At 46.0% G+C, this 27,686-nt stretch overlaps 2 protein-coding genes across 5 annotated transcripts in view; both read right to left on the bottom strand.

The window, feature by feature from the left end:
* The window catches only part of mdm1 (Mdm1 nuclear protein), a 46,385-nt gene extending 45,681 nt beyond the window's left edge, over window positions 1-704 (bottom strand). For both annotated transcript variants that reach the window (XM_015962497.3, XM_070542845.1), the window contains exon 1: window positions 1-704. This exon is cut by the window's left edge and continues 93 nt beyond it. The gene's annotated coding sequence lies outside the window, so the exon portion shown is untranslated.
* A 4,865-nt stretch (window positions 705-5,569) lies between these two features.
* Window positions 5,570-22,520, bottom strand: LOC107387503 (ras-related protein Rap-1b). 3 transcript variants are annotated; one of them, XM_015962510.3, is made up of 8 exons: window positions 22,414-22,520; window positions 12,809-12,878; window positions 10,308-10,376; window positions 10,108-10,164; window positions 9,877-10,017; window positions 8,763-8,906; window positions 8,596-8,688; window positions 5,570-8,368 (listed from the first exon to the last, which is right to left on the bottom strand). In XM_015962510.3, exons 2-7 carry the CDS (start codon window positions 12,863-12,865, stop codon window positions 8,602-8,604), a joined length of 555 nt encoding a protein of 184 aa, XP_015817996.1. In that variant the 5' UTR covers window positions 12,866-12,878; window positions 22,414-22,520; the 3' UTR covers window positions 5,570-8,368; window positions 8,596-8,601. The 3 variants fall into 3 exon arrangements, with proteins under 3 accessions (XP_015817996.1, XP_015818005.1, XP_015818015.1); XM_015962519.3 differs by having other exon boundaries at window positions 12,809-12,881; window positions 22,414-22,514; XM_015962529.3 differs by having other exon boundaries at window positions 22,402-22,423.
* Between the last annotated feature and the right edge of the window lie 5,166 nt (window positions 22,521-27,686).

The following is a 27,686-nucleotide window of genomic DNA, read 5'->3' as shown; positions in this document are numbered from 1 at the left end:
CGTCTCCTAAAGCACCCAACTAGTGTTTTATTTTGGGGTTTAACCAAGAAAACGTGTTTGCTATCAGCTAACCGGCAGGAAGCGTCTGGGAAACTAAACTGCCACCGTTGCCATGGCAGCTCATCGTCGCGCGCAAGCGCGTTCACGTTTTTATTTTTCCACGTGCAGGTATCAAATTGCGTTGTTTGTGATATAAAAACATTTTTTCATCACCTAACACAAAAATGTAACTAGATGGAACCCGGGGTGTGTGTGTGTGTGTGTGTGTGTGTGTGTGTGTGTGTGTGTGTTCGTTTTTATCTCTGTTTAGATAAAATGATCACATTTATCAATCACAGTGTTTAATTTTCAATTTCTTCTTTTAGTTTGTTAAATTAACCGGCCCGCCTCTTCTGCTTTGGTTAGACTTCTTGCCAGAATTGATGCGGCTCACCAAGAAATTAGAGCTCACGCCGAAACGATCGCTGCACGGCGTGAGCCTTGGTGGCGCGTTGCAGCTGATGTGACAGAGATCGTAGGTCAACGAGGACATCATTTGGCAGCGCTCGTGGGCGGGTGGACTTGGGTTTGGGTGAGAGGTGTGCAGGCATGGGGGGAGTCAACAGCCTGAAGAATAAATGTAAGCTTCAAAGATAAGTAACCTGAGCATATTACAATAACCAACAACTCAAAATGTTGTGCAAATGTCATTGGGGGGGGGGGGATGCAAAATCAAAAGCAGGATTAAACTGTGCAATCAAAAGCAAAACTCAAATATCAGTGTCATCATAAGGAAAAGTCTATTTTCCATTTTGTTCAACTGCTGTGGTCCACAGTCAAGTAATGAAAATCGAGTCAACTTCGACTAGTCGTTGGTGACGTCACACACCTGAAGCGGCACCGCGCCCACATTTTCTAAGTTAAACACATTTCTTTTAACAACGGTAGTTTCTGCTTCAGCCCTCTCCCCCCTCCTCCCGCGCAGCGGCCGCAAACTAGCTGATGCACCTGCAGCCTCCGCCTCCCGATGCGCAGGGGCTCGTCACCTGCTGTCTTTTCCGAGGACTGCATCTTGTCGGTCATTATCACGTGACAGCGACTAGTCGATGACAGGCATAAAAAGTCACTACAGAGCCGTGAAGTCGACTAGTTCATACACCTCCTATACACAGTCACACACTCCCTCATGCTCACACACACACATACAACCTAATGGGCCATTCCCATCTTTACCGGGTCGGCCCGGGCCAGGTAGCATAGGTTGTTTACATATCTGGGTGGCCTGGTATTTTTCCGGGCCAACCAAGGCTCATTCTCAGCCCTCTTCTCGAGGGTGTCTGCTTCAGGCCGACCAGGGCCAACACACCCACTGCTGACAGCAAATTCACACCTTCCATTAGAGCAAGCCTCTGATTGGTGGGTAGAATCAGCCCACATGGGCCTAAGACAAGGATGTGTGGAATCAACCGGGCCAGGCTGGGGCCGACTGGGGCTACCCGGCCCGGGCCGACCCGGTACAGATGGGAATGGCCCATTAGACTTACAAAAAGGAACACTAGACACCCACTCACACTCCCCTTACACACCCTATTCACTCTGGTCCCGGTACTGCTGCACAGCCATCCCAGGACCAGATTTAGCCCTGTTCTGCTGGGGTGATGATGAGCAGGCACCTTCATCTATCGCTGAGCAAAGCAACCCACCGCCCCAGACCCCAACTCCTGCTTAGACTCTATCAAAACCTGGATGGTGGGAGCTTTCTTCAGCTGAATGAAGATAAGACTGAGATCCTCATCTGTGCCCCAGACAAGCTGGTTCCCAAACTCAGAGACTCTCTTGGTCAGCTTGCTTCTCACACCAAAACTTCTGTCAGGAATCTTGGTGTGACCTTTGACCCAGCTCTCACCCTGGATTCTCATGTCAGTTCTCTTGTTGGCTCTTCCTTCTTCCATCTCAGGAACGTTGCTAAGCTGAGTCCCATTCTGTCCCGCTCTGAACTTGAGACAGTTCTCCACACCTTCATCTCCTCACGCTTAGACTCCTGTAACTCTCTTTTCACGTGTCTGAGCAGAACCTCCCTGAACCGTCTACAGGTGGTTCAGAACGCCTGTGCTCGGCTTCTGACCAAGTCCTCCAAACACACCCACATCACCCCGCTTCTCCTCCAGCTTCACTGGCTGCCAGTCAACTTCAGGGTTCATTTCAAGATCCTGGTTCTGGTCTATAGGGCCTTACATGGACAAGCACCATCTTACATTGGTGATCTTCTTAGTCCCTACACCCCCAGCAGGTCCCTGAGGTCCAGTGACCAAAGCCTACTGGTTGTGCAGCACCAGGCTAAAGGTCAAAGGTGACAGATCATCTGCTGCTGTGGCCCCCAGACTCTGGACCTCTCTCCCCCTGAGCCTGAGACCAGTGGACTCAGTGGTCTCCTTTAAACTCACCTGTTCTGGCTTTGGTGGGACCTTCACCACCCTCTCCTTGTTCTGCTCTTATTCCGCCTTTGCCAAGATCCACTGATTTCTTTTTTCATATTCATTTCTCCCTTTCCTTACATTTTTTAATCACAATTTTTATTTATTTCTCATTTTAAACATTTTTAATCGTATTTTTTTTTATCTTTTTTATACTTTAATTTTTTTTTGTTTTAGTGAAGCGCCTCGTGATTTTTTTCTTGAGGCGCTATAGAAAAGATAGTTTTATGTGTTTTACATGTAGCTGTCCTCAATGTCTGCTGCTGTTCCTGCTGGGAGTGAGCCCCCTTCTGTGTGGACTACCTACCCTTTCTTCGTCACCATCCGACCACACTTCTCCAGTCTGAAAGACATTCTGATATCAGTGCTGTAGATCCTGGTGGTGTGGACCAGTGAGTGGACGTCTCGCTCTTGGCGTACAGCTTGAGTCTGTACCCACTGCCAGTCTTGTTGAGGGGGGTCAGTGGGGACAGGGCGTCTCCTTGGTGAATGCCACATTTGATGGAGATTTGTGCAAACTGGTCTCAAGGGTGGATTTCCACAGCCTCACTGAGTTTGCAGTGAAGGCCCTCAGAGTCCTGTTGATGTTGTACAGCTCCAAGCATTCAATGATCCATGAGTGCAGCATCGAGTCACCGGCTTTGTTGTAATCAATCCAGGCCGTACACAGGTTGGTGTGTCGGGCTTTGCGGTCCTGGGCGACTCTTCGGTCTATCTGCAGCTGGCGTTTGGCTCCTTTGGCGTCTCTGCCGATGCCCTTCTTCTGTTCTGTGCTCATGTATTGATCCATGTGCCCACTTGTCTTCGTCACTATGATGCCAGACAGGAGCTTCCATGTTGTGGAGAGACAGGTTATTGGCTGATGGGATTGTACCCGTGGAACGGTCCTACGTGATCAGGATTTTTGGCCCTTCCGTTAGCCATTGAGGGCGAGTCCCATCCCTTAGCAGCTGGTTCATTTGTGCTGCCAGGCGTTTATGGAGTGCAGTGAGCTTCTTAAGCCAGTAGGTGTGGATCATGTCAGGTCCTGGTGCTGTCCAGTTTTTATGTTAGACTCTTTTTGGGATGTCCGACACTTTGATGGATACTGGGTTCTGCTCAGGGAGGCTGATGTGGTCTTCTCTCAGAGAAGCTATAGCCACTTTGCATTTCTGTTGTGTGATACCTCCTTCTCCCAAATGCCCTACTCCAGCCTTGGTGGGTCTACTCTGCCGTTAGTACTCTGCCACTGAGAGTATTGGGTCAAGAAGAGCCGCTTTATTTGTCTGGCTTCACTTTCTCTCGTGTATCTCTTTAGGCGGCGGGTCAACAGTGTTGGGCAAGTTACTTCAAAACTAATGCATTATTAATTACTTGTTACCCTCATTTTAAAGTAATTCATTACATTACAATATTACTGATTTAAAAATGTAAGGCATTACACTACTTTTGCATTACTTTAAGTTACTTTTACCAATACAACTTCAATATGAATCTGGTCATGTGACGCTCAGTGAGCTCATGACATATATGTGGAAGGTGATGTGGTGTCTGAGCTAGGATTGCTGTTAAACACAGTCAGATATAATAACAGTGCTTTAAAATGATTGTTTATTAAATAAAAGCAACAACAATCTGTACTCTCAACACGCTGCCATCTTATAGGGCCATCTGAGCAGGGAGTGAGGTGGTGGGGGCTCCAAGCCTATATTTGCCTTGGTCCCCAAATGCCTTGATACGGCCCTGGATGTGGGACTGACTTCTGGGGTGATCTGATTCTATCACATGTATAAATATTAAATGCTTGTATATTATTGCTTTTCACTGGTAAAAATGAGTATTGGGGATAAATCTACCTACTTTTTTTCTTTTCAAGCACTTTGTTTTGTTTTCTTGATTTTATTTGAATAATTTCCGGCCCTTTCTCTCTCTAACCTTCCTGCATGCTGCATGTTTTCTCCGTCTTCCAGAAAAAAACTGTTTCCTAGACTTCCTGCTTTCTAACGATCAGCCAAAGGGATCTTCACATGCGCGGCGCTCCAGCAGTAATGAGTTGAAATCACCGGGGCACAGATTATGAACTCAGCTGAGGCAAAATACGTCAGAAAAGCACAAAATACCAGAGAATATGCGCTGATATGAACGATCGCAAGTGAATTATTTTGTTTTAGTGGAGCGATTTTGTGAATGTTGCAGTGGCCGCGTACAGGAGCAGCAGGAGTATTTGAGCCGTTGCCGCTGCGTCCTCTCTGCCCGCAAAGCTGAGTCCATAAATGACGTCATATATGCAGATACTGGATCTTTCTTCGGGTTTCCCGCTATTTGAATTTTTAAGGAACACATCTTGATTCTGGGTTTAAAAATGCATTGTAATAACCGCATTACTGACAATTGTACCGAGTAAATATTACCATTTTCTTTCCCTGTAATGCCTTACATTACCACATTACAGCAAAAAGCAATGCATTACAGTAATTAATTACTTTTGTACCGCATTACTCCCAACACTGCTGGTCAAGGCTTGCGGCCTTTGTCTGGCAGTTTCCAGTGCTTCAGTGTGGGTTCCCGGCTGTAGCTCTCGGGTCCTGGTTTTCTCGTTGTGCCTCTCTGGAGCTCTGACAGCTGGCTCACTTCCCTCCATGCTGCCTCGATTTTGGCACGAAAGAAGCACAGAGTAAAACAAGCAGCTAAAAGAAATGTTCTAGAAAGACTCAAATGCAAGTTTTCCGTTACAAAATTGCACCAGTTTTATTCATTTAAGGCTTCTTAGATTTCACTTTACATTTGGCTCTCCCCCCCCCCCCCCCCTGCTGCTGTGGGTTCCTGTGAAGGAAGAAACCAGTTCAGAACACCATACTGCTAAGTCTGCTGTCAGCCGAGCCACTTGGATTGAATCAGATTCGTCGCTGGCTGAACTGATTTATTTTACATTTCACTGTCACCATGCCACACAGAGTCACAGAAGCAGATTTATTCAGTGATGCAGAAACGGTTTCCTTCTGTTTGCATTTGGCTGCAGCTGCAATCATCACTTAGATGGACCCGTTCCTGGAACCAGCTACAGCGTCTGGTTCAGGATGTGTTCGCTGTATGGAATCAGTCGCTAACCATGCAAATAAGGTGTGAACCACATTATACTGTAGTTTTAAGCAGATAAAAGGACATCGAGAGTTTATTATTGCACAACAATCTTTGAAAGCATTAAACGTATCTGCTCATAACCACATTACAAGGTCTTAGTCCATTTTTTTTACAAAGAGTTTATAAATGCAAAGTCTGAAAATGTTAATTGTTAGTACAACCGTTGCTGTTAAGGCCTTGGTGTTCCTCAAAACTAACCGATCCCAGATCGGCCAAACATCCAGGATCTTACGTCAGCCCAAGCTGCGAATAATCAACACACGTCACACGAAAGGACGAATGCTTCTGCAGCCTGCTGCGTGAAGGCCAGAACGGTCTGGATGCAGCCATAGCTCCAGTCAAAAGGCTCGCACCAACACTCCACATAACATTTCAACATTCATCAGCTGTAAATAAACGCGGACAACTAGTAATGAAGTCACTAACCGGTAAATGGGCATTTAAACGCAGGAATCAGTCATAAGCCAAGGACGTGTCGGTCCTTCATTCAGGAATATCGGGAATATCGAGTTACAGGATAAATGAAGCTGGCTGCTTGCGTTTTCCTTCCTTCCTGTGTTCAGCTGAACACGTGAACGTGTCACTGTGAGAATCCACAGAGGAACTAAATGCTTTATCTGGTTTTAAATGAGGAATGGGAAAAAGAAACTAGAAACATTTTCTAAGTGTTTGTAAAACGTTAGAGGTCATTTGAGTGTGTGGCTGCCCCCTTGTGGCAAAAACGAAAAATATTCTCTGAAGCAAACGTCAGCAGGTCTGCGGGGGTGCAGTGGCGTGTTGACTCACAGAAACTAAAGAAAATTAACGCCGCACCTGGATTAAACTTCCACCTCACCTCACCCTGGCTACAAACAGGCGTCTGATCTGGGAGCTTCTGCTGGGCATGCAGACGGTCACAGCACCTCCTGGAGGTCAGACCGAGTACTGACAGAAACACCAACATGCTACATGACTCCACGTACCGACAGCAGTACTACGACGTACTGCTGTACTCCTGATAGTACAACACCATTCACAGCGGTTCCAGGTCCAACGTCTCTGCTACTCATCACATTTCAAGCTGCTGCGTTGCAGGCTTCGACCTCAGCTGGAGCACGACGGTGAGAGGACTTGGCTTCTAACGCAGATTCTACAGGTGGGGTCGGTACCTGCAGTAAGTGGGCCCAATCCGATTCCTCTCCTCACGCTTCCATCGTTCCATTTTAATCAGGTTACAGCTGAGTAGTGGCATCCAAGCCTTTAGGTGGTTTTATCCCTGAATAAAAACATTACTGAGACAGAACTAAGGGAAGCAACCGCGGTCCGACCGATGCGTTCCTCTCAGATGAGTTCAAAATAAAAACTAAATAAGTGAGTATGGCTAATAATGCAGAAGCAACACTGGTACTCACTCAGAACCTGGCCCGGTACTGGACCAGTGTGAGTTTGCTGTCAAAAGGCAACAAGACGACCCAAAGCATCAGGTCCGGATGGAGCTCACTGTGCTGCTCGACTCGGTGGTTCGGGTCCGGAGCGGACCGTCAGCATCCGTAAACGTTCCAAAGAGCAATGCAAACTTTACAGCAACACGAATCCATTCTGTTCTTCAGAAATGAGCATTCCTAACTTCCCGTTGGTCCCAGTGCTAACGTTAGCCACGGAAGCTAGGTGGGAAATAACCAGTGAGTGTTCTTTAGGATCACTTACTATACCTCTGACTATATGAGTGATGCTTAAGGGATCTGTTTTATTTCGGTTGTAAATTTAGATGTATAAAATTTTGCTGAAGAACAAAGATCAAATTCCTGAATGGACATGATGGCATCGTTAGCATCTCCTGCTCCCTCCACATGTTTCATGAGCTTCCGGGACCTGCGGGCCTGCAGCTACAACTTCTTACTTGGGACTCAAAACCAAAACTAAAATCCAAGAACAGCCGAGTTTATGGCCACACGTCATGACCAGGGGGTCATAGTTACTACTTTACTCCTGCACTTCAGGACGTAGTCCAAAAACAGCCCAATTAGTAGGAAAATCAATCAAATCAGTCAAAGATACAATAAAAAGACCAATAAAAACCTTTAGCTTTAATGTTAAATCATAAAGAACTTCTAGAAATCAGTTTAAAAAGCGTCCGGCTGAACCGAGTTTATCTGGCACTGCTTTGCTCTGATATCAGCGACGTTTGTCCTAACCGGTTACAACCTGACCACTGGCCGCGACGCTTTCACTCGAGTGGATTCTAGCAACACAGTGAGCTGCTGTCATGACCTGCTGCGTCCACAAGCCCCGCCCTCCAAATACTAACAGATTTTATGACTTTTCACAAAGATTTCTAATAATAAGCACTGTAATAATAATAAGGATCCACGAGGTCAACCAGAGCTGTACACAGGCAGCCATGTTGGCTGGGTCATCACCATAGCAACCGCAGCACAAACATGGCTGATGGTCAGACTGCACGCGACCGGCTTCAGGCTGCTAGAAAACAAGGAAAAGAAACAGAAAAAGAGATGTTTAAACTGAAAAGCAGGAGGCCCCTCCCCCAGCAGAGAGCATGATGGGAGCTGAAGTTTTAATCTGTTTGGACAGGCCCCCGTTTTCCTGCAACTGCAGAACCTCCATCATCACCGCCCCTCCTGCTGCAGAGGTGTGGCTTTTATGTTTCCCAGGCAACAGCCTACAGGAGGGGGATGGGAAACAGGTCGCCATGGTAACTCAGGATTAAAGGCAACCGATGTTGATGATGTGGTCGTGTTAAAGGGGCGTGGCCAGCTGGAAGATGTCCTGTCATTGGTTTGTTGGTCAAGATGAATCTGTAGAGGTGAAAAAGGGGAGTGTGTGACCACACTGTGTGTGTGTGTGTGTGTGTGTGTGTGTGTGTGTGTGTGTGTGTGTGTGTGTGTGTGTGTGTGTGTGTGTGTGTGTGTGTGTGTGCGTGCGTGCGTGCGTGCGTGCGTGCGTGCGTGCGTGTGTGTGTGTGTGTGTGCGTGCGCGTGTGTGTGTGTGTGTGTGTGCGTGTGTGTGTGAGTGAGAGACTCACCTGTCATTAGAGAAGCTGACAGGAGGGCTTTGGGCGAGCTTTTCCTGGAGCAGGTGTTTTCCTGTTGATCTGACGGACCAGATCGTAGAAGATCTGCAGAGAGGAGACGGATGAACTTTGGGTTCCCTGAAGCTGAAGACGAGCCGTTAAAGCGTCGGTCTGCTCACCTCGTTGACGTTTATCTTGCTCTTTGCTGACGTCTCCAGAAAGGCGCAGGAGTTCCACTGACGGGCGAGTCCGACGCCCGACTCTTTGGCCACCACTCGCTCCACCTCCAAGTCACACTTGTTTCCAACGAGGATCATGGGAACCTGCAGAGTCATCATCATCAGTGTTTGGGTCATGTTAAAGGTCACACGGCCACCATCAACATACCGTCAGCCATGAAGCATCCTGCTGGTTGCAAAATCATTCGAGTTACTATTATTTTACTTACTTTTGTGCTCAATTGTAAGAATTCATTCATAAACTCATTCACTGCCATTGATAAAGTCATGAACTGTGTTTTTAATGGGGCGGGTCTGGGAACGAGCCTGTGCACCTTGAGAGTAAACATCACAGCTCTAAACTTGACTTCCATCCATGTGTGTCACACGTTATGTGATCATGAAGCAGACGATCCACGTATTAAGGGATGGTTTTGGGACGCCGCTGCGCCTAAAGCAAGGCGCTAACCGGGAAAGCTGCTGCAGCTCACACTTCCACTACGGATGGTGAAAGAACAGAAGAGACAGGAAACACGCCGGTTCTTCCTGATGTAAGAAGCGTGCCTCCTCTTTGCTTTGGTTGTTTTGGTGTTTACAGCATCATAGGCATTGTTCTCTGACTCTTTAACAAACTGGCAGTGAACAAGTTCAAAGCATTTGTGTTTAAATGATCGGATTTGTTCTTTTCATAATCTGAATATGAAACTTTGGTTATCAATTCCTTTTTTACTGAAGAATTAAAACATGTTTTTACTTTTAAAATGTCAGATTTTTAGACAAAGTTTGACAGAAAATGAAAAGTGATGGTAAACATCCAACCAGCAGGGGGCAGTAAAGCTGCTCAGACAGTTTATATGATTTATATGGAAAAGAACTAAAACACTGAGGTAAAAATGTTTTGGTTAGGCTAAACCCACATCACGTCCCAGACTTCTGCTGGTGAAGACCAAATAATCCCATGAGAATAAATCTGAAGGGAGGTGAACTCGTTTTGTGGCTCGTGAACAAACTTCTTCCCTTCGGAGTTTAACGAAGCCCCTTCCTATGAGGTCAGGTGTGTTGCTGTGCAGCTTACGTCCTCGGTGTCCTTCACTCTGAGGATCTGCTCCCTCAGGTCCTGCAGGTCGTTGAAGGTGGACTGAGCTGTGATGGAGTACACCAGAGCGAAGCCCTGGCCGTTCTTCATGTACAGGTCTCTCATCGCTGTGAACTGTTCCTACAGTCACACACACACACACATGTTGTCGTGGAAACGCACAAACACGCCACACATGAAGCACACGCCTGCAGTGTCATCAGATCTTACTGTTCCAGCTGTGTCCAGGATCTCCAGCATGCACTGTTGTCCATCCACCTCCACTTGCTGAAGGAGAAAATTAACGTCATCGTTTAGAACCAATCAGATGATATTAAAACAGAATCTGGTCATTAAAACTTCCTCCAGCACACTGAAAAGTGTTTTTCTGTGGCGTCCATCTGGACATGCAGCAGAAGAAGAGGTCTTACCTTCCTGTAGGAGTCCTCTATCGTCGGGTCGTATTTCTCCACAAAGATCCCCTGAACAAACTGGACGGTCTAGAACAAACGGGATGAGCAGAAGTAGGCCACTGGTGTTAATGGAGCTCTGTTCTGCTTCCATTGGAGGTCATCGGGATGGAAATAATGCGACACACTGACACGTCTCCATTATCTCGCAGGACTAAAGCAGTCCTTTGTGTCTGTGTCCCCGTCTGGACTTGCTGTCTGACCCACTCTTAAAGTAACAGCAAACTAAAACTCAGCTAAACATCAGCTCCTCGTTACGTTTGAAACGTTCTCGCAAAACAGTTGCTAAGCAACGGAGAGAAAATGTCCTCAGAAATAATCTGCTCCACTCTGGAATTGGAGCTTGTCCTACAACAGCAGAGGACTGGTGTCTCTACTGGAGCACACGGAGGACCGGTGTCTCTACTGGTGCACACGGAGGACCGGTGTCTCTACTGGTGCATACGTAGCACACAGAGGAGCCGTGTCTCTACTGGAGCACACGGAGGACCGGTGTCTCTACTGGAGCACACGGAGGACCGGTGTCTCTACTGGTGCACACTGAGGACCGGTGTCTCTACTGGAGCACACAGAGGACTGGTGTCTCTACTGGTGCACACAGAGGACTGGTGTCTCTACTGGTGCACACGGAGGACCGGTGTCTCTACTGGTGCATACGTAGCACACAGAGGAGCCGTGTCTCTACTGGAGCACACGGAGGACCGGTGTCTCTACTGGAGCACACGGAGGACCGGTGTCTCTACTGGAGCACACGGAGGACCGGTGTCTCTACTGGAGCACACGGAGGACCGGTGTCTCTACTGGAGCACACGGAGGACCGGTGTCTCTACTGGTGCACACAGAGGACCGGTGTCTCTACTGGTGCACACAGAGGACCGGTGTCTCTACTGGTGCACACAGAGGACCGGTGTCTGTACTAGTGCACACGGAGGACCAGTGTCTCTACTGGAGCATACGTAGCACACAGAGGAGCCGTGTCTCTACTGGAGCACACGGAGGACCGGTGTCTCTACTGGAGCACACGGAGGACCGGTGTCTCTACTGGTGCACACTGAGGACCGGTGTCTCTACTGGAGCACACGGAGGACCGGTGTCTCTACTGGTGCACACAGAGGACTGGTGTCTCTACTGGTGCACACAGAGGACCGGTGTCTCTACTGGTGCACACAGAGGACCGGTGTCTGTACTGGTGCACACAGAGGACCGGTGTCTCTACTGGTGCACACGGAGGACCAGTGTCTCTACTGGTGCATACGTAGCACACAGAGGAGCCGTGTCTCTACTGGTGCACACGGAGGACTGGTGTCTCTACTGGAGCACACGGAGGACCGGTGTCTCTACTGGTGCACACTGAGGACCGGTGTCTCTACTGGAGCACACGGAGGACCGGTGTCTCTACTGGAGCACACGGAGGACTGGTGTCTCTACTGGAGCACACGGAGGACCGGTGTCTCTACTGGTGCACACAGAGGACTGGTGTCTCTACTGGTGCACACAGAGGACCGGTGTCTCTACTGGTGCACACAGAGGACTGGTGTCTCTACTGGTGCACACAGAGGACCGGTGTCTCTACTGGTGCACACAGATGACTGGTGTCTCTACTGGTGCACACAGAGGACCGGTGTCTCTACTGGTGCACACAGATGACTGGTGTCTCTACTGGTGCACACAGATGACTGGTGTCTCTACTGGTGCACACAGAGGACCGGTGTCTCTACTGGTGCACACAGAGGACCGGTGTCTCTACTGGTGCACACAGAGGACCGGTGTCTCTACTGGTGCACACAGAGGACTGGTGTCTCTACTGGTGCACACAGAGGACCGGTGTCTCTACTGGTGCACACAGATGACTGGTGTCTCTACTGGTGCACACAGAGGACCGGTGTCTCTACTGGTGCACACAGAGGACCGGTGTCTCTACTGGTGCACACAGAGGACCGGTGTCTCTACTGGTGCACACAGAGGACCGGTGTCTCTACTGGTGCACACAGATGACTGGTGTCTCTACTGGTGCACACAGATGACTGGTGTCTCTACTGGTGCACACAGATGACTGGTGTCTCTACTGGTGCACACAGAGGACTGGTGTCTACTGGTGCCCACAGTGGACTGGTGTCTCTACTGGAGCAGAGAGTACACGTCTACTGTTGTTAACTTTGTTTTTCTAATGAAATGTTTTCCTGCTTCAGTGGTTTTGAGTTCAGCTGATAAAGGATCCATTCTGAGCCGGTTAGTAAATCAACAAATGTTATTCTAACTCCGCCTCCAAAGGTTTAAATATATTCAGATTAAACAAATAAAATTATCTGAACGAGATTTTTCTGTGTTCTTGTGATTTTACAGAAAGTAATGGAGTCTAGGTGGCGGGTAGCTGGTTGGTTGTTTTAGTGACTTAAAGGAAAGACAGAATCAGAGCAGATTCATGGTTTGACAAACAGCTGAGCAGCAGCTTTAGGACTCACCAGAGCCGACTTCCCGACGCCGCCTGATCCCAAAACAACCAGTTTGTATTCACGCATCCTGACTGTCTGTCTGCTGGGTGAAACACACACAGTTACTTTAGCCAATCACACAGCACCATCACCTGCAGTGAGCGGGTACCTATTACACAAACAGATGGTGATTTCCTGCCTCGCACTGGGAGATTATAATTACCCAGCATGCATCAGGATCAGCTAATAAAAACATTGAGGTCATGTGATTGCACAGCTGGCAGAGATGGCACCCTCCTGGTTGCTGTTGCTATGCTGTGTGTGTGTGTGTGCGTGCGTGTGTGTGTGTGTGTTATGCAGCCATGACAACTCACCTATTTCCCATCTCTGTGAGGACCCGCTAACCTGAGTTTTTTCTCTCAGAAGAATTTGTTAAAAACAGATAAAACAGATCTGATTCTGCAGCTGAGCTCTGTTGTCGTTTAGAAACTTCTGTCATCTGAATATTTGCACAGTTTCACACCTCAGTGAGCTGCAACAGAGCGACTAGTTTGAAGGAAAATGAGTTGACAGAGTACATAAACAATAAGACGGGTTAAACATACAGGTGAGGATCATTTATCTCAATCACAGATCTCATTTTAATGCACCATAAATTAGTGAGGCCTTTAAAGCTACAGAGGCTTCTTGGTCAGACCTTGCTCACTTTGATTGGAAGTGTGTAAATTAAATACACGTTCAACCCTAAATTAGTAGGAGAAAACAAAAAGAAAAGATTATTTCTGCCTTTATTAAAAAATTTTAAGTGAAAAAGTTATTTTAGCCAAAGAAATAGAGTTTAGATGTCCTCACAAGGATAAACAAACACAGCTCTAGGTTTCTGTTAATGAGTCTGCTGAGGTTACCATGGTGATAAGAAAACCGTGTGTGTGTGTGTGTGTGTGTGTGTGTGTGTGTGTGTGTGGAAACAGAGAGCAAAACGATATTAATTTTCTCACGCCTCACCGAGTCCGGTTTAACCGAACATGTGGCCGTATCGGAGCACAGCGGCTCCGCCCGGCTGTCCGGTGGAAATGTGGCCTGACATGAAACTGTTAGCGGTTTCAGACGATAAACATCTGGCCTGACTCTCCAGGGTTTCCCTTACATAGGCGTAGCCGTGGCGGGCCGCCACGGCTGAAATCTTACCGCCACACCTACAAGATCCCAAGTTTTATTTTATTTTATTTTTTTGCGCTGTTTCCCGAGGAAGCAGCGGGAACTACTATGTTGTCGCTTGTGATCACAGCCGGCGGCAGCAAGAAGAAAGGAGCAGGCAGGGCAAGGTGAAGTTACAGCACAAGTTACTGAGTTTAAAATTAGAAAGGTAGCAGTGGATATAATGCCTTTAGGTTTACATGTTTCAGCAGCATTAAGATAAACGAGTGTTGACGATCTTGACAGGGTTTCCTCCAGTGCTTATTAGGCCAAGTTCTCCTCCCCCACTAGGCTAAGCATCACTTATTCATGTAAAATGTATTTATTTTTTCATGTCTGACTTTAACCGCATCTAATACTGTATTACGGCGTGAGCGCAACAGCGACAACTTAAGATCGATGTGTGAGCAGCCTGAGAGGTCGGGTGTTTCATCTGAACCCTCAAAACCTCCAGCAGGCTACGCTGCTCTATTGACGTGTTAGCGCGTGGCGCTAACAACTTAGCGACGTGACATGTCTCGGAGAAAGCGTAAAAACACGTTGGACGCTTCTTCTTAAGCAGAGCACGACATCGCCTCGGCTCGTTCACGGCCGAGGCGGTACCCGACTGGGCTCGATAACTGACCCAGCACAGCCACTGGGTCGTTGGAGCTGCCCCGTGTAGGGATGGGTACCTTTGACATTTGAATCGATCCGGTGCTAATTACCGGTACCTACGAATCGATACCGGTACTTAACGGTACCAATTTTCGATACTTTTGAGTGTTTAATATTTTAATTCTCTTTTATAATTAAATATATATTTTTCACAATATATAACCATATTTGATAAATATCACGATAAATAACATACAACTGTTTGTATTTTAACATCGTCCTTGTAGTTTTAAAAGCTGATAATTAAACTGAAGCAAACATCTTTACTGTGAACTAAATTTACTGTGTATCTTCATTCCTTTTGCCTCCTTTTTCATTTGATTTTCCTACTGGGAAGTTAGAATTTCCGAAGAAAAAGCGAACGCACCATTAGCTGATAACAGTGGTAGCAATGGAAGCTAACATATCAAGCTAACGATACCTTAAACAGTTTATTTAGCTGCTGGAGCAGATTAAAACGATGCCTCACACTTAGATCGTTGTCGCTGGTTTCGTCTTCACCCGTCACATTTAGTAAAATAAAGCCAAACTTTAGAGCACGTTCATGTTGTTCTAGTTGAAAATTCGGAGTTCCGAGGAGAAAGCGAACGCACCATTAGCGAAACGGAAGCTAACATATCAAGCTAATTTTATTTACCTACCGGAGCAGATTAAGATGAGGATGTCTCACTTAGATAGTTGTCGCTGGTTTCATCATCACCCAGTTACCCATCACATTTAGTGAAGTGGACCCAAGCTTTAGCGTGTTCTTTCTACCATGCTGCTCTGTTTACAACTGGCTCTCAGCAAGCGACGACAAAACGCTCTTGCGCATGCGCAGCTGTCTTGGCAAGTTTTCGTTATGATGGACGGGTACTGAAACGAGGCACCGTTTGAAATTACGTGAATCGGTGCTCGGTCGGTACCTTATAAAGTACCGAATTCGGTACCAATCCCTACCCGTGACTGCCTGATGGAAAACCAGCGGGTTTCATCAGACTCGTAGTTTCTTGTTTTTGCTGGGGACCCCCTGTATTTTACCGCTCCCTCCTGCAGTCTTCCCCTATTAACATTTAAAATGATTCTGTAAATCCGTGTATCAATAGAAACAATCTCTGCCTCTGCCAGCTGCAGTAAATGTAGTCTCCAAATAATAAATAAGAGGTGCATTCATCTGTGTATCTCCTTTGATCCGCATTAGTGATATTCTCAGCACCAGAACAGCGAAGCAAAGAAAGATTCCTGAGTTTGTTAGTGATTTTATTCATTAGGTGCATCTGACCTGTTCTTTTTTTCTCTGAAATGAGATCTAATCAGTGCTTCTATGGGTTGTCTCCAATCTGCACTGGAACATTTTACTTTATTTAGAGACGTGTCATAAATTCTCCCCAGCTGGAAAAATTCCTAGGGGAAACACTGCTCTCTAAAGCGGTTCTGACTGCGAGAGACAACATTCCCCGGGAAGTCTCCAAAGTGTCTTGAGAGTTCTCCGTTTCTCGTCATTGAATCACCGGGAGTCAGGAGACAAGTTGCCTCTGGGATGATCACGCTTCTGGGCTCAGGGTAGTGTCAGACTCAGAAACGTTAGAGGAGTTGGAGACCAGACTGCAATCTCATCCAGGACTAAATTACAACATGAACATTTGCACCACGGCGATGATTTAATGGTCGCATACCTCATATGGCACGACCAGACATGAAACAGATCTCTAGAGCGTCTCACTCACACACACTCACTCAAACACTCACACACACACTCACACTCACACTCACTCACACACACACACACAGAAAATGATCAGTTTCTCACTGAGACCTGGACTGTTCAGAACTTCTCCACAAACAAACAGCCGCCGTGGCTCAGCGTGGTAGCCTCACCCGCCTCACATCCCGACACAAACACTTGTACCTTGTTTCATCAGCGGGCTTCCATAGAAACGTCCTCGCTCAGCAGTTTGATGCAACAAGTCTGAGCGAGTCCGCTGATTCTGAAGCAGCTGATCTGAGGTCAGAGAAAACTTCAGCTTTATTTCACCTCAACCTCCAAATCCAGGCACACCTGATAAGATGCAGCATCACAGAAACGCGACTGACCAGGAGGTTCAAGATGAGACGCAGACCTCTGACTAGAGGTCGACCAACATGGGTTTTTAAGGCAGATGCCGATTTTTAAATAATTTTGTTGCTGATGGCTGATATTTAAAGCCGATTACTATATCTTATATATATATATATATATAACATATATACATAAAAAATATATATATATACATACATATATTACTATATATTTTATGCATATATATTATATTTACATAAAATAGTATGTATGTACAGTGGGGCAAAAAAAGTATTTAGTCAGCCACCGATTGTGCAAGTTCTCCCACTTAAAATGATGACAGAGGTCAGTAATTTTCATCATAGGTACACTTCAACTGTGAGAGACAGAATGTGAAAAAAATCCATGAATTCACATGGCAGGATTTTTAAAGAATTTATTTGTAAATCAGGGTGGAAAATAAGTATTTGGTCAATAACAAAAATTCAACTCAATACTTTGTAACATGACCTTTGTTGGCAATAACAGAGGTCAAACGATTACTATAGGTCTTTACCAGGTTTGCACACACAGTAGCTGGTATTTTGGCCCATTCCTCCATGCAGATCTTCTCGAGAGCAGTGATGTTTTGGGGCTGTCGCCGAGCAACACGGACTTTCAACTCCCTCCACAGATTTTCTATGGGGTTGAGGTCTGGAGACTGGCTAGGCCACTCCAGGACTTTCAAATGCTTCTTACGGAGCCACTCCTTTGTTGCCCGGGCGGTGTGTTTGGGATCACTGTCGTGTTGGAAGACCCAGCCACGTTTCATCTTCAAAGCTCTCACTGATGGAAGGAGGTTTTGGCTCAGAATCTCACGATACATGGCCCCATTCATTCTGTCCTTAACACGGATCAGTCATCCTGTCCCCTTAGCAGAAAAACAGCCCCAAAGCATGATGTTCCCACCCCCATGCTTCACAGTAGGGATAGTGTTCTTGGGATGCAACTCAGTATTCTTCTTCCTCCAAACACGACGAGTTGAGTTTATACCAAAAAGTTCTACTTTGGTTTCATCTGACCACATGACATTCTCCCAATCCTCCGCTGTATCATCCATGTGCTCTCTGGCAAACTTCAGACGGGCCTGGACATGCACTGGCTTCAGCAGCGGAACACGTCTGGCACTGCAGGATTTGATTCCCTGCCGTTGTAGTGTGTTACTGATGGGGACCTTTGTTACTGTGGTCCCAGCTCTCTGCAGGTCATTCACCAGGTCCCCCCGTGTGGTTCTGGGATTCTTGCTCACCGTTCTCATGATCATTTTGACCCCACGGGATGAGATCTTGCGTGGAGCCCCAGATCGAGGGAGATTATCTGTGGTCTTGTATGTCTTCCATTTTCTGATAATTGCTCCCACAGTTGATTTTTTCACACCAAGCTGCTTGCCTATTGTAGATTCACTCTTCCCAGTCTGGTGCAGGTCTACAATTCTTTTCCTGGTGTCCTTCGAAAGCTCTTTGGTCTTGGCCATAGTGGAGTTTGGAGTCTGACTGTTTGAGGCTGTGGACAGGTGTCTTTAATACAGATAATGTGTTCAAACAGGTGCCATTAATACAGGTAACGGGTGGAGGACAGAAAAGCTTCTTAAAGAAGACGTTACAGGTCTGTGAGAGCCAGAGATTTTCCTTGTTTGAAGTGACCAAATACTTATTTTCCACCCTGATTTACAAATAAATTCTTTAAAAATCCTGCCATGTGAATTCATGGATTTTTTTTACATTCTGTCTCTCACAGTTGAAGTGTACCTATGATGTAAATTACTGACCTCTGTCATCATTTTAAGTGGGAGAACTTGCACAATCGGTGGCTGACTAAATACTTTTTTGCCCCACTGTACGTATATATATATGTATATATATATACATATATATATATATATATATACACACATATATACCGTAATCCTGTAATACAGGCCCGGGCCTGTATTTGACTCAAGCTCATCAAGCTCAAGGCCTTTATTGGAAGGAGGACCAGAATTAGAGGCAGGCCTCAATTTCTATTTGAGCAAAATGAACTAATGGTTCACTGGAGTTTGTGACAATTAAAATTGCGCCCACATTTTCAAAGTTAAACACATTTCTATTAACAACGGTAGTTTCTGCTTCAGCCCACCCCCCACCCCCCACCCACCCCCCCCTCCCCCTGCACAGCGGCCGCAAACTCACTGATGCGCCTGCAGCCTCTCAGAGTTGCTGCTGCTCTAAACATTAAAATAATTATTTCATTTTCTGTTCCTCACTTCTGATTACCTTCAATGGTGTCTGTTTGTTGCAACCAGCAGGTACAAAAACTAACTTGTTTTTATTTGACTATTTTTCTGTCCTGCCTGTTTATTATCTTCCTGCATCTCCTCTCAATCCTAAAGAGAAACTGCTACCTGGGTTCATATATATTCACCTTATGAGTTACCTTTGAACTGCAGTTCTAAAAGATCTACCGACCGCAAAAACAGCGGAGTGCGCGCCGGCCGCATCAGTTAGGTGCGTCACCGAGGACAAAACCGGTGATGCGCCCCAATCCACATCAGTGAAACGCATCAGGCACAAATAAAAGACAGAAAACATAAAAGGAAATGAGCCGACATGAACGATCGCGTGTTAAATTAGTTTTTGAGGTGGCGACACCTGATTTGATAATGTTACTGTGGCCGTGCTCAGGACGCAGATGTCTGGAGCGCGTCAACAATCAGAGCTTTGCATGCGCACGCTGGTTAAGGTTAGGATGGGGGTGAGGGGAAGATTAAGTTGCAAGAGGGTAAACGTCACAAATTGGTTAAATGTCCGTTTTACGGCGGGTGTCAGTACCGACGCTCTGGCACAGCGCGTTGCCCCCCCCGACGTGCAGGAGCTTGTCACCTGCTGACAGCAGGCTGCTGTCTTTTCCGTGGACTGCATCTTGCCGGTCATTATCACGTGACAGCGACTAGCCGATGACAGGCATAACAAGTCACTATAGAGCGGTGAAGTCGACTAGTGACTAGTTCATACCACCCCTGCTACTGCTCCCCAGAGTGTTCTGCAGCATAATCAGCACGTTCTCTTTGAACTTGATATCAAATTTTCGCCTCCTCTTCGTCTCCACACGGTTAAAGTTACCCTCGCGGTCTATCACTGGCAAATCCAAAGTGAGACGATGACACAACCGCCCCCCGTACTTGCTTGTTACCACATTCCACCCGGCCACAATAAGATACCGGCCATTATTCACCTCCGCCGACTCCGACACCGGCCAAAATATGAGACCCGGCAGTTAATTAAATACAGGCTAATATTAGAGGATTTACGGTGTGTGTATATATATATATATATATATATATATATATATATATATATATATACATACATACATCATGGGCAACTGTGGCACAGGAGTTAAGTGCTCGCCCCGTAATCGGAAGGTTGCAGGTTCGAACCCCGCTCAGTCTGTCACTGTCGTTGTGTCCTTGGGCAAGACACTTAACCCACGTTGCCTGCTGGTGGTGGTCGGAGGGACCGGTGGTGCCAGTGCTCGGCAGCCTCGCTTCCGTCAGTGCGCCCCAGGGCAGCTGTGGCTACATCGTAGCTCATCACCACAAGTGTGTGAATGTGTGTGTGAATGGGTGAATGACTGATTGTGTTGTAAAGTGCCTTGGGGGGTTCCAGGACTCTAGAAGGTGCTGTATCAAATACAGGCCATTTACCATATATTTAGGCTTTAGCAGCACACTGATTGTGAAAGACAACTGAACGCTCACTGTGTGCAATAATATTAATTAAATAAGACAACAAATATTTATTAAACTTCAAACATAAAACAAACTCAGAACCTTTAAAAAAACGGTGTGTTGGGGTCCTTCGGGTCCTTTCTTCAGTCTAGTAGTGGTGGCAGTTGGCCACACAGATGCCTGATTAAAAAAAATTATCAGCTTTAAAAAATAATTTTGGCCGATGACTGATATAGAAAAAAATTAATATATCGGCCGATCTCTACCGCAAACACTTTCTGAGATTAGAAAACGATAATCCCACTGTCAGGAAGGAGAAGAAGTTTGAAAGGGGTCAGAACAGTTCTGATGTTTATGGATCAGGGTGGACCATAAGTTATGAAAATTTGTGTTTTAAACAACATTTTACAGAGTTGGGCTGAGCGATATGGCATCGAGCCAGTGCACCTCCATAACGATAACCATCAATAAGCTAGTTGTCCACTAGCTAGAGCTGTGGCAGCATAATTACTCCACAGCCAGTTTTATTGATAGTATTATTTCCCTAGATCTATTCATAGCAATTATTTCTCATTTCTGCTGTTAAAAAACTACAAAACTGAGTATGAAGTACTTCTTTGTTAAGACTGATTGAAAAACAAGCACAACTGAATGAATATTTAAGTAAATGATAACTAGAAATCCCTGCAAATACAAAGTAGACCATCTCTTCTATGTGGCGGATGAGTCACATGACCCCATCCTACCCGGTCCGTAACGCGGCATCTTACAGGGACATGAATATGCCGATTATAACTTGTAGGTCGCTTTGGACAAAAGCGTCTGATAAATACATAAACATTAACGAGGAGCTGCTCAGTCTCACCAAGATTTAACTAATAATGCTTCTACAGCAGAAAACATCAAAGTGCTTCAGACTCTAGAACACATCTTTGAGGCTTTCCTTTGGTTCATTTGGTATTTAGATGATAAACAAAAGTCTGAAGACGAACACCGCTCAGACTCTGTGTTTGGGTCCTGAAACAGATAAAAGCAGGAGCAGAGCAGCAGATGAAGCCATAAAACACAAACAACGCTGTGCTTCCAAACTCTCGCTGCCTGATCCCAACATACCCACACAAGTCAGAACAAGACCCGGCTGCACCGGCATCTGCTGCCGTTTACAGCCTCAGAACCCAGAGCTGTTGGTGTTTCCTCCTGGTTCTGGTTCTTCTCACCTGCTTTCATGCAAGTAACAACAGACTGGAGGCAGAGGAGAGATGGGCTCAAAAAACACACACTATTGACAGGCCCCACCTAGTTGTGCCTGACTCAGGGGTCTCGTGTGTGTGTGTGTGTGTGTGTGTGTGTGTGTGTGTGTGTGTGTGTGTGTGTGTGTGTGTGTGTGTGTGTGTGTGTGTGTGTGTGTGTGTGTGTGTGTGTGTGTGTGTGTGTGTGTGTGTGTGTGTGTGTGTGTGTGTTACTGACAGTACAACAGCTGGGGGATCAGACCGAGCACTGGGAGTGAATAACGCTCAGGAACACGGAGAAACGGGCAGACAGACAGAGACAGACCGGTTCTCTAAACTCCGGAACTCCGCCTGCTTCAACTTATCCGCCTTCTTTTCCTCCGGCCGAGCAGCGGGGGTTCCGCGGGTCTGTGTCCGCCTCAGAGCGCTCCCTACCCCGCTGCTCTGCCCAGCAGGCCCCGCTGCCATGGAGGACCGGATAAAGCCGGAGGCTAGAGCCCACACACGCCTCTACGGCTCCGTTACCGAGACCGCGATGCTGTCCAGCTGTCTAACATCCTTTAATGGAGCCCTGTCTGTCTGCCTGTCTGTCCGTCCGTCTGCCGGTCGCTTCCGCAAACCCAGCCCTGCTCGGTTCGGCTCAGCCTGCCTGTCGGGCTGCGCTGTCCATCCGCACCGCACCGGTGTTCTTATTCTGCTTCGGTCACGCAGAGAATCAAACTACAGAAACGGGAGAATAAAAGAGGAAACGAACCGGAGAACTTACCGTCATCCACCCGTCTCTCGCTCTTGCTGTCTGTGGGCGTCGCTCGATCGGAGCCGCTCCCTCCTGCCGACGGCGCCGCTCGATGACGTCAAGTTAGAGGTGACAAACTACATCGCTTCCTGCCACGTTTTTCAAAATAAAACCAAACACGAAACGTGATTTTTCTTAAAAGCCTTACGACAGACTAACAATGACTAAAATGTCATTAAAGGTGCAGTATGTAAGAATATAGTGATATTTTTACAGTGAGAAAATCCCAAAGAGTCTTAACGTTTCAGTCATTTAGGAAGGAAGGTTAAACTGAAACATATTTCATTTCCAGCTTGCTGCTGGGATTGTCAGTTTTTCTGCTGTCAAAACAAAGGAAGGAGGGACGTAGCTACTGTTCACAATCAGCGAGCGTGGGGGTGCCGTGTCTCCTGTGAGCTAATACTAAATACATCCCAAAAAACAGTTCACAGCTCGATCAGCTCAATTATTCATGCTTGGGCAGGGAGCTATTCTGGTGATACCCATTTCTACCTGCCATTGCCATGACAACCACACATTTATTTAACCTTCATTTATCCAGATGAGTGGACTGAGAACTCATTCTCGTTTACGACGATCTGGCCGAGAGGCAGCAGCAACAGACACATAGTTAGCTTTACATCAAAGAGCAACAGGCAAGATATAAATAAGATATAACAGTCAGACATAAAGACAAAGGGCTGTTCTCATGTATAATATGTACTAACAATCAGAAGAGGCTTAAAACAGTCTGTAATACTCAGAAGCAGGACTCAGTGGGCATCTCCCATCTTCACCACTGCAACACCATCATAACTCTTCCAGCCTGAGCTGTGAAACCTTTACAGATGGTCCAGAACACTGCAGCTCATCTGGGGTTTGTGTGGTATTCATCATTTTGTGCCTGTAACTTCAGACCGTGTGTAGGAACATCTGGTGGTAGAACGGTGACCACCAACGGTCTCAGTCATCCACACATGTTCCTCATCCACTAATTATTTTATACTTCTGTGAAAAAAACTGCTGAGTCACATGACTGGTGCTGAGTCACATGACTGGTGCTGAGTCACATGACTGGTGCTACAACACCCGGCGGGAATCTGACTTTGTAGAACGGATGCCATGTTTTCGTAATCACAATTTCCTCTCTTCCTGTTTTATGATGTTTTCAATCTTTTTAATTAATTAATATTATTTTTCATTTTATTTTATACTTTTTCCTTGTGAAACACCTCGTGATGCTGCTTGAGATGCGATAGATTAAAGATCGTTTCTATACTGTTATGAAGGATCTGTCAGATCTCCTCTGGAGGAAACGCGTGAGCGCGCTGACGGCAGATCCGTCTGGAGCCATGCTGGGATTTGGAATCCCAGATAAACCGCACAAATCCGATTCCGGTCCATGTTTTATTTTACATCTACCAGAACCTCCTCTGCTCCCCATCACACATGCGTTGCCATGGTAACCAGACTGAATGACAGCTGAGAGGCTGCACTCAGACATTTCCTAATAAAACGAACTCCATCCAGAACGACTCCTTAAATGTAAACGAGAACCCGTTACTCTACGGTTTATTGGATTAAAGTTTTTATTTATTCCTGATAGGAGCCTCTCCTCGTCCGACCGCGGTTAGAAACTCTGCTGCTCGTTTGGTTCTTTTGTGGTTCAGCAGCCTGATTTTGCAACAAAATATTCTTTTTTTTCTGAGTAGAACTCGCGTGCTGAGGGCGTAGCATGACCAAATATGGTTAATTGAGGGCGTTCCTGTATGTAAATGACTGAGAACGGACACGAGCACCTGGGTAGCACAGGTGGGATTCATCATCAGACGAGTGCGGAGGAACGAGCGTACGAGCGGCCACCGCACGTTTCATAAATCAGGATTTTTACCGCTCGTACGAACGTTCTAGATTTCGTTCATAGGAATGAATTTAGGACTATTTCTACGAATGTTTGATACATGAAGGACCATCTGGTCTTCAATCAGTCTTAAAGAGCAAGTCACCCCTCTGCTGCTTTAACTACCCATAGCCAGCAGCATCAGGTCGAAGTCACTGATTTTAGCCTAACGTCCTGAAAGAAAAAGCTCCCATCGACTTCAGTCCTGATGTGACTTAAAGGCAGATGTATGACTCGCTCACTCTGGTAATTGTGGGTCCCAGTCCCTGAGGCAGACTCCTGTGTCGTTCCAGGACGGTGGAAGGAACGCTAACCCTAACCCAGCTTCGCAGAGAGCATCCGCTACCGTAGCACCTACGCTGCTCTCTCTTCCCCCAAAGCTTGTACTCTATTTTCCTGTCAGTGGTTTATCGTTAGCCTCCAGGAGAACTGCCGTATCACCTTCTTATCTGGAAGTCACGTTGGACAAAAGCGACTGCCAAACACATAATCATACACTTTTAATAAATGGTAAAAGTTTGACGGTTTTAACTTTTTCATTTTTGTAGTTTTAAAACTTCAACCCATTACATGAGATTGAATTAGACTTACACTAACTTTAGTTTGACTGACACTGAACATAAAGTTTAACCCTCCCACTGTCCTAATGGGTGTGAGCCCATGAGGAAAGTTGACCATTGAGCAGGGTTGTTGGTTTATCTCTTGAGGTCCACGTGGCAGGGGTGAGGAGTGAGCACCACCTCACCCCTGCCACATGGACCTCAAGGGATAAACCATCAATCCTGCTCAGTGGCCAACTTTCCTCGCGGGGTCACCCATGAAGACAGTGGGAGGGTTAAAAGGCCAATAAAATGGAAAGAAGTTTATACTGGTGATAGTTGTACAATCTATTTTAAAAGTTGCATCCCGTTAAGAATCTTGTAACTTCTGACTCTGCTCTCAACCCGTTTAATCCTGTAAACCCAGTTTTAATTAAAACTAAAGTACTACAATAAATGCCACATGAAAAAATGACATAATTATTAATATGTAGTGCAGTTATTAGATAAAATGTTTTAAATTCACCTTACTTACTGATCTTTTATTTTGAAAGTACACAATACTTACTTCCTGTTTTAGTCTGTCTCCTGGCTTTTTTTTTTTTGGTAGCTGGTTTGAGTCTCTCTGGTCCTGCTTCTGAATTTTTACCTTTACCAATGAGTGTAGAAACACACACACACACACACACACACACACACACACACACACACACACACACACACACACACACACATTACAAAAATAAATCAGAAGCAGGATTTGTCTGGTTATGAATGAAGAATCAATTAAAAAACGTTTCTAAATAAACTATTTTGCACTCTGTTGACATAAAGAGCAATTTTATTATTAGTGTTAAAGTCTGTAAACATGAAAACACCTGAAACAAACAAAAACACACGCAGGGCTTCCAGCGAACCAAACAGAAGATTCAGTTCTGTTTTTTGTTTCTTGCAGGTCAACATGGTTCATTCTGGTGGAGTATTTACTTCCTGTTGGCTCCTCAAAGACACCAACGTGCATGTGTGTGTGTGTGTGTGTGTGTGTGCGTGCCTCAACACATTCACAGATTTGTTTCCATCACCTTCTGTCCCCAAAATGATCCGATGAGCCGCCCGCACACATCGTTTGTGACCTAATGGATTCAGAGTAAATAGCACACAGACGAACGTGTTCATTACTGTCGGTGAGTGTTGTACTGCTCCACCCAAACAGGAAGGAGTCACCAAGAATAGTCTCCCTCCACCCAGCCAGCTTCCCCTTCACTGATACACACTTCCTCTAAGTTACAAACATTTTCCTGAATAAGAAACTACTGTAATCCTTAAAGGTGACTGATGAGATTAGATTATACGCTGTGGGTGCTTCAAACCTTCTACTGGTCTAGTTTACATAGTTTGTGAGAAATCCTGGTGAAAAAGTTCAATAAGCAACAGTGATGCACGATCGAGTCAGGGATTTGAACCAACACACGCACAAAAGCTTCCAGTCATAAAATATTACATCAGCAGTAACGGGGCATTCTGATTGGCCAACAGGTGAAACGTTTCATGTCCGTCTTCAGCTTCACAAACCAGCCGATAGTCAGCGTTCCCTCACCTTTATCCGCCTTCAAGTGGAGATGTGAAGATTTCCAGCGTCTTACTTTGGCAACGTTTTTGTTCGGCCACCGACTTCTGTTCAAATTTCAAACATTTTCAAAGCCTTGAGAAAAAAACGTGAAAGTCCAAGGATTCCAGCAGCAGGTTTTTGTGTGACCTTCTTCACCTCTCTCCTTGTTCTGCTCTCCCCACCTATCCCACCTTCCTCAGGATCCACTGATTTCCCTCTTTCCTGTTCACTCTCTCGCTTAACATTTTGTTTTTTAATCACAATTGTCCATTTTTGCTCATTTTAAATATATTTTTAGCCATTTTCTAAATGCTTTTTATATTTTTACATTTTTTGTTTTTGTGAAGCGCCTGGTGATTTTATCTTGAGAGACGCTATAGAAATGATACTTTCTTCTTCAGTTGTGGACATTCAGCACTGTCAGCACTATCAGCACACCACTGCCAAGCTGCAGTTTTACCTGGTTCTTAAACTCACCATCACCAGGTCACTGTAATACCGGCAGCATTCCCGTGTGGAAGTTTTTACCTTTCTAATCGGTTGGAAGGTAATTACAGCTCTTTTTGAGAAGTTGGTATTGGCCTTGGAAACGGGAATGGGTTCACTCCTAAAACACCCGTTCCCCACACATCTGTCCTGCTTTCACCCCGGATGGGCTTTCAGACACCTTCAAAAGGCAACTTTGGTGAAACTGGTTCTTTTTCATCTCGACAGCTGTTAAATATTTGGCTGTAGCTTACCAAGACGTGAGGACGCCGCCTGAACGACGGGGTGGCCCGTCACTCAAGAATAAATTACTGAGCTTCAAAGAGAGAGAATCATCAGTGGGTCAGTGATGAAGCGGCTCTCACAAACCCTTACAAATGGTTGCTAGGACACAAGACGAATGAGCATCCTTTGGTTTGTTTTCTCTCTTCCTCATTAAAGCAACCAATCAGACGACTTTCCTGACGAAGGATGGGCAGATGGAAGGCTTCAATGTGATGTCACAACTACTCCCTCAGGTAAGCTCCAATCACGACCCTCAGGGCACTGATAACATAATGAACTGCTGTAATTCATGTTTACACACGTGAGTGTGTGTGTGTGTGTGTGTGTGTCACAGGGTTAGATGAAGGATGCGTATAAACATTTTTAAAGGCTGAAAATTTTCTTGGTAGCGATCTTTGTGAAGTTTAAATGACTTCAGCATGAACACACGTCCTAATTTCTTTTT

Source organism: Nothobranchius furzeri, chromosome 1 (genome assembly GCF_043380555.1).
Source record: "Nothobranchius furzeri strain GRZ-AD chromosome 1, NfurGRZ-RIMD1, whole genome shotgun sequence".
In the NCBI taxonomy this organism is placed as follows: Eukaryota; Metazoa; Chordata; class Actinopteri; order Cyprinodontiformes; family Nothobranchiidae; genus Nothobranchius; species Nothobranchius furzeri.
Note: the sequence above shows the minus strand (reverse complement) of the source record. Positions and strands in the feature narration are given on the sequence as shown.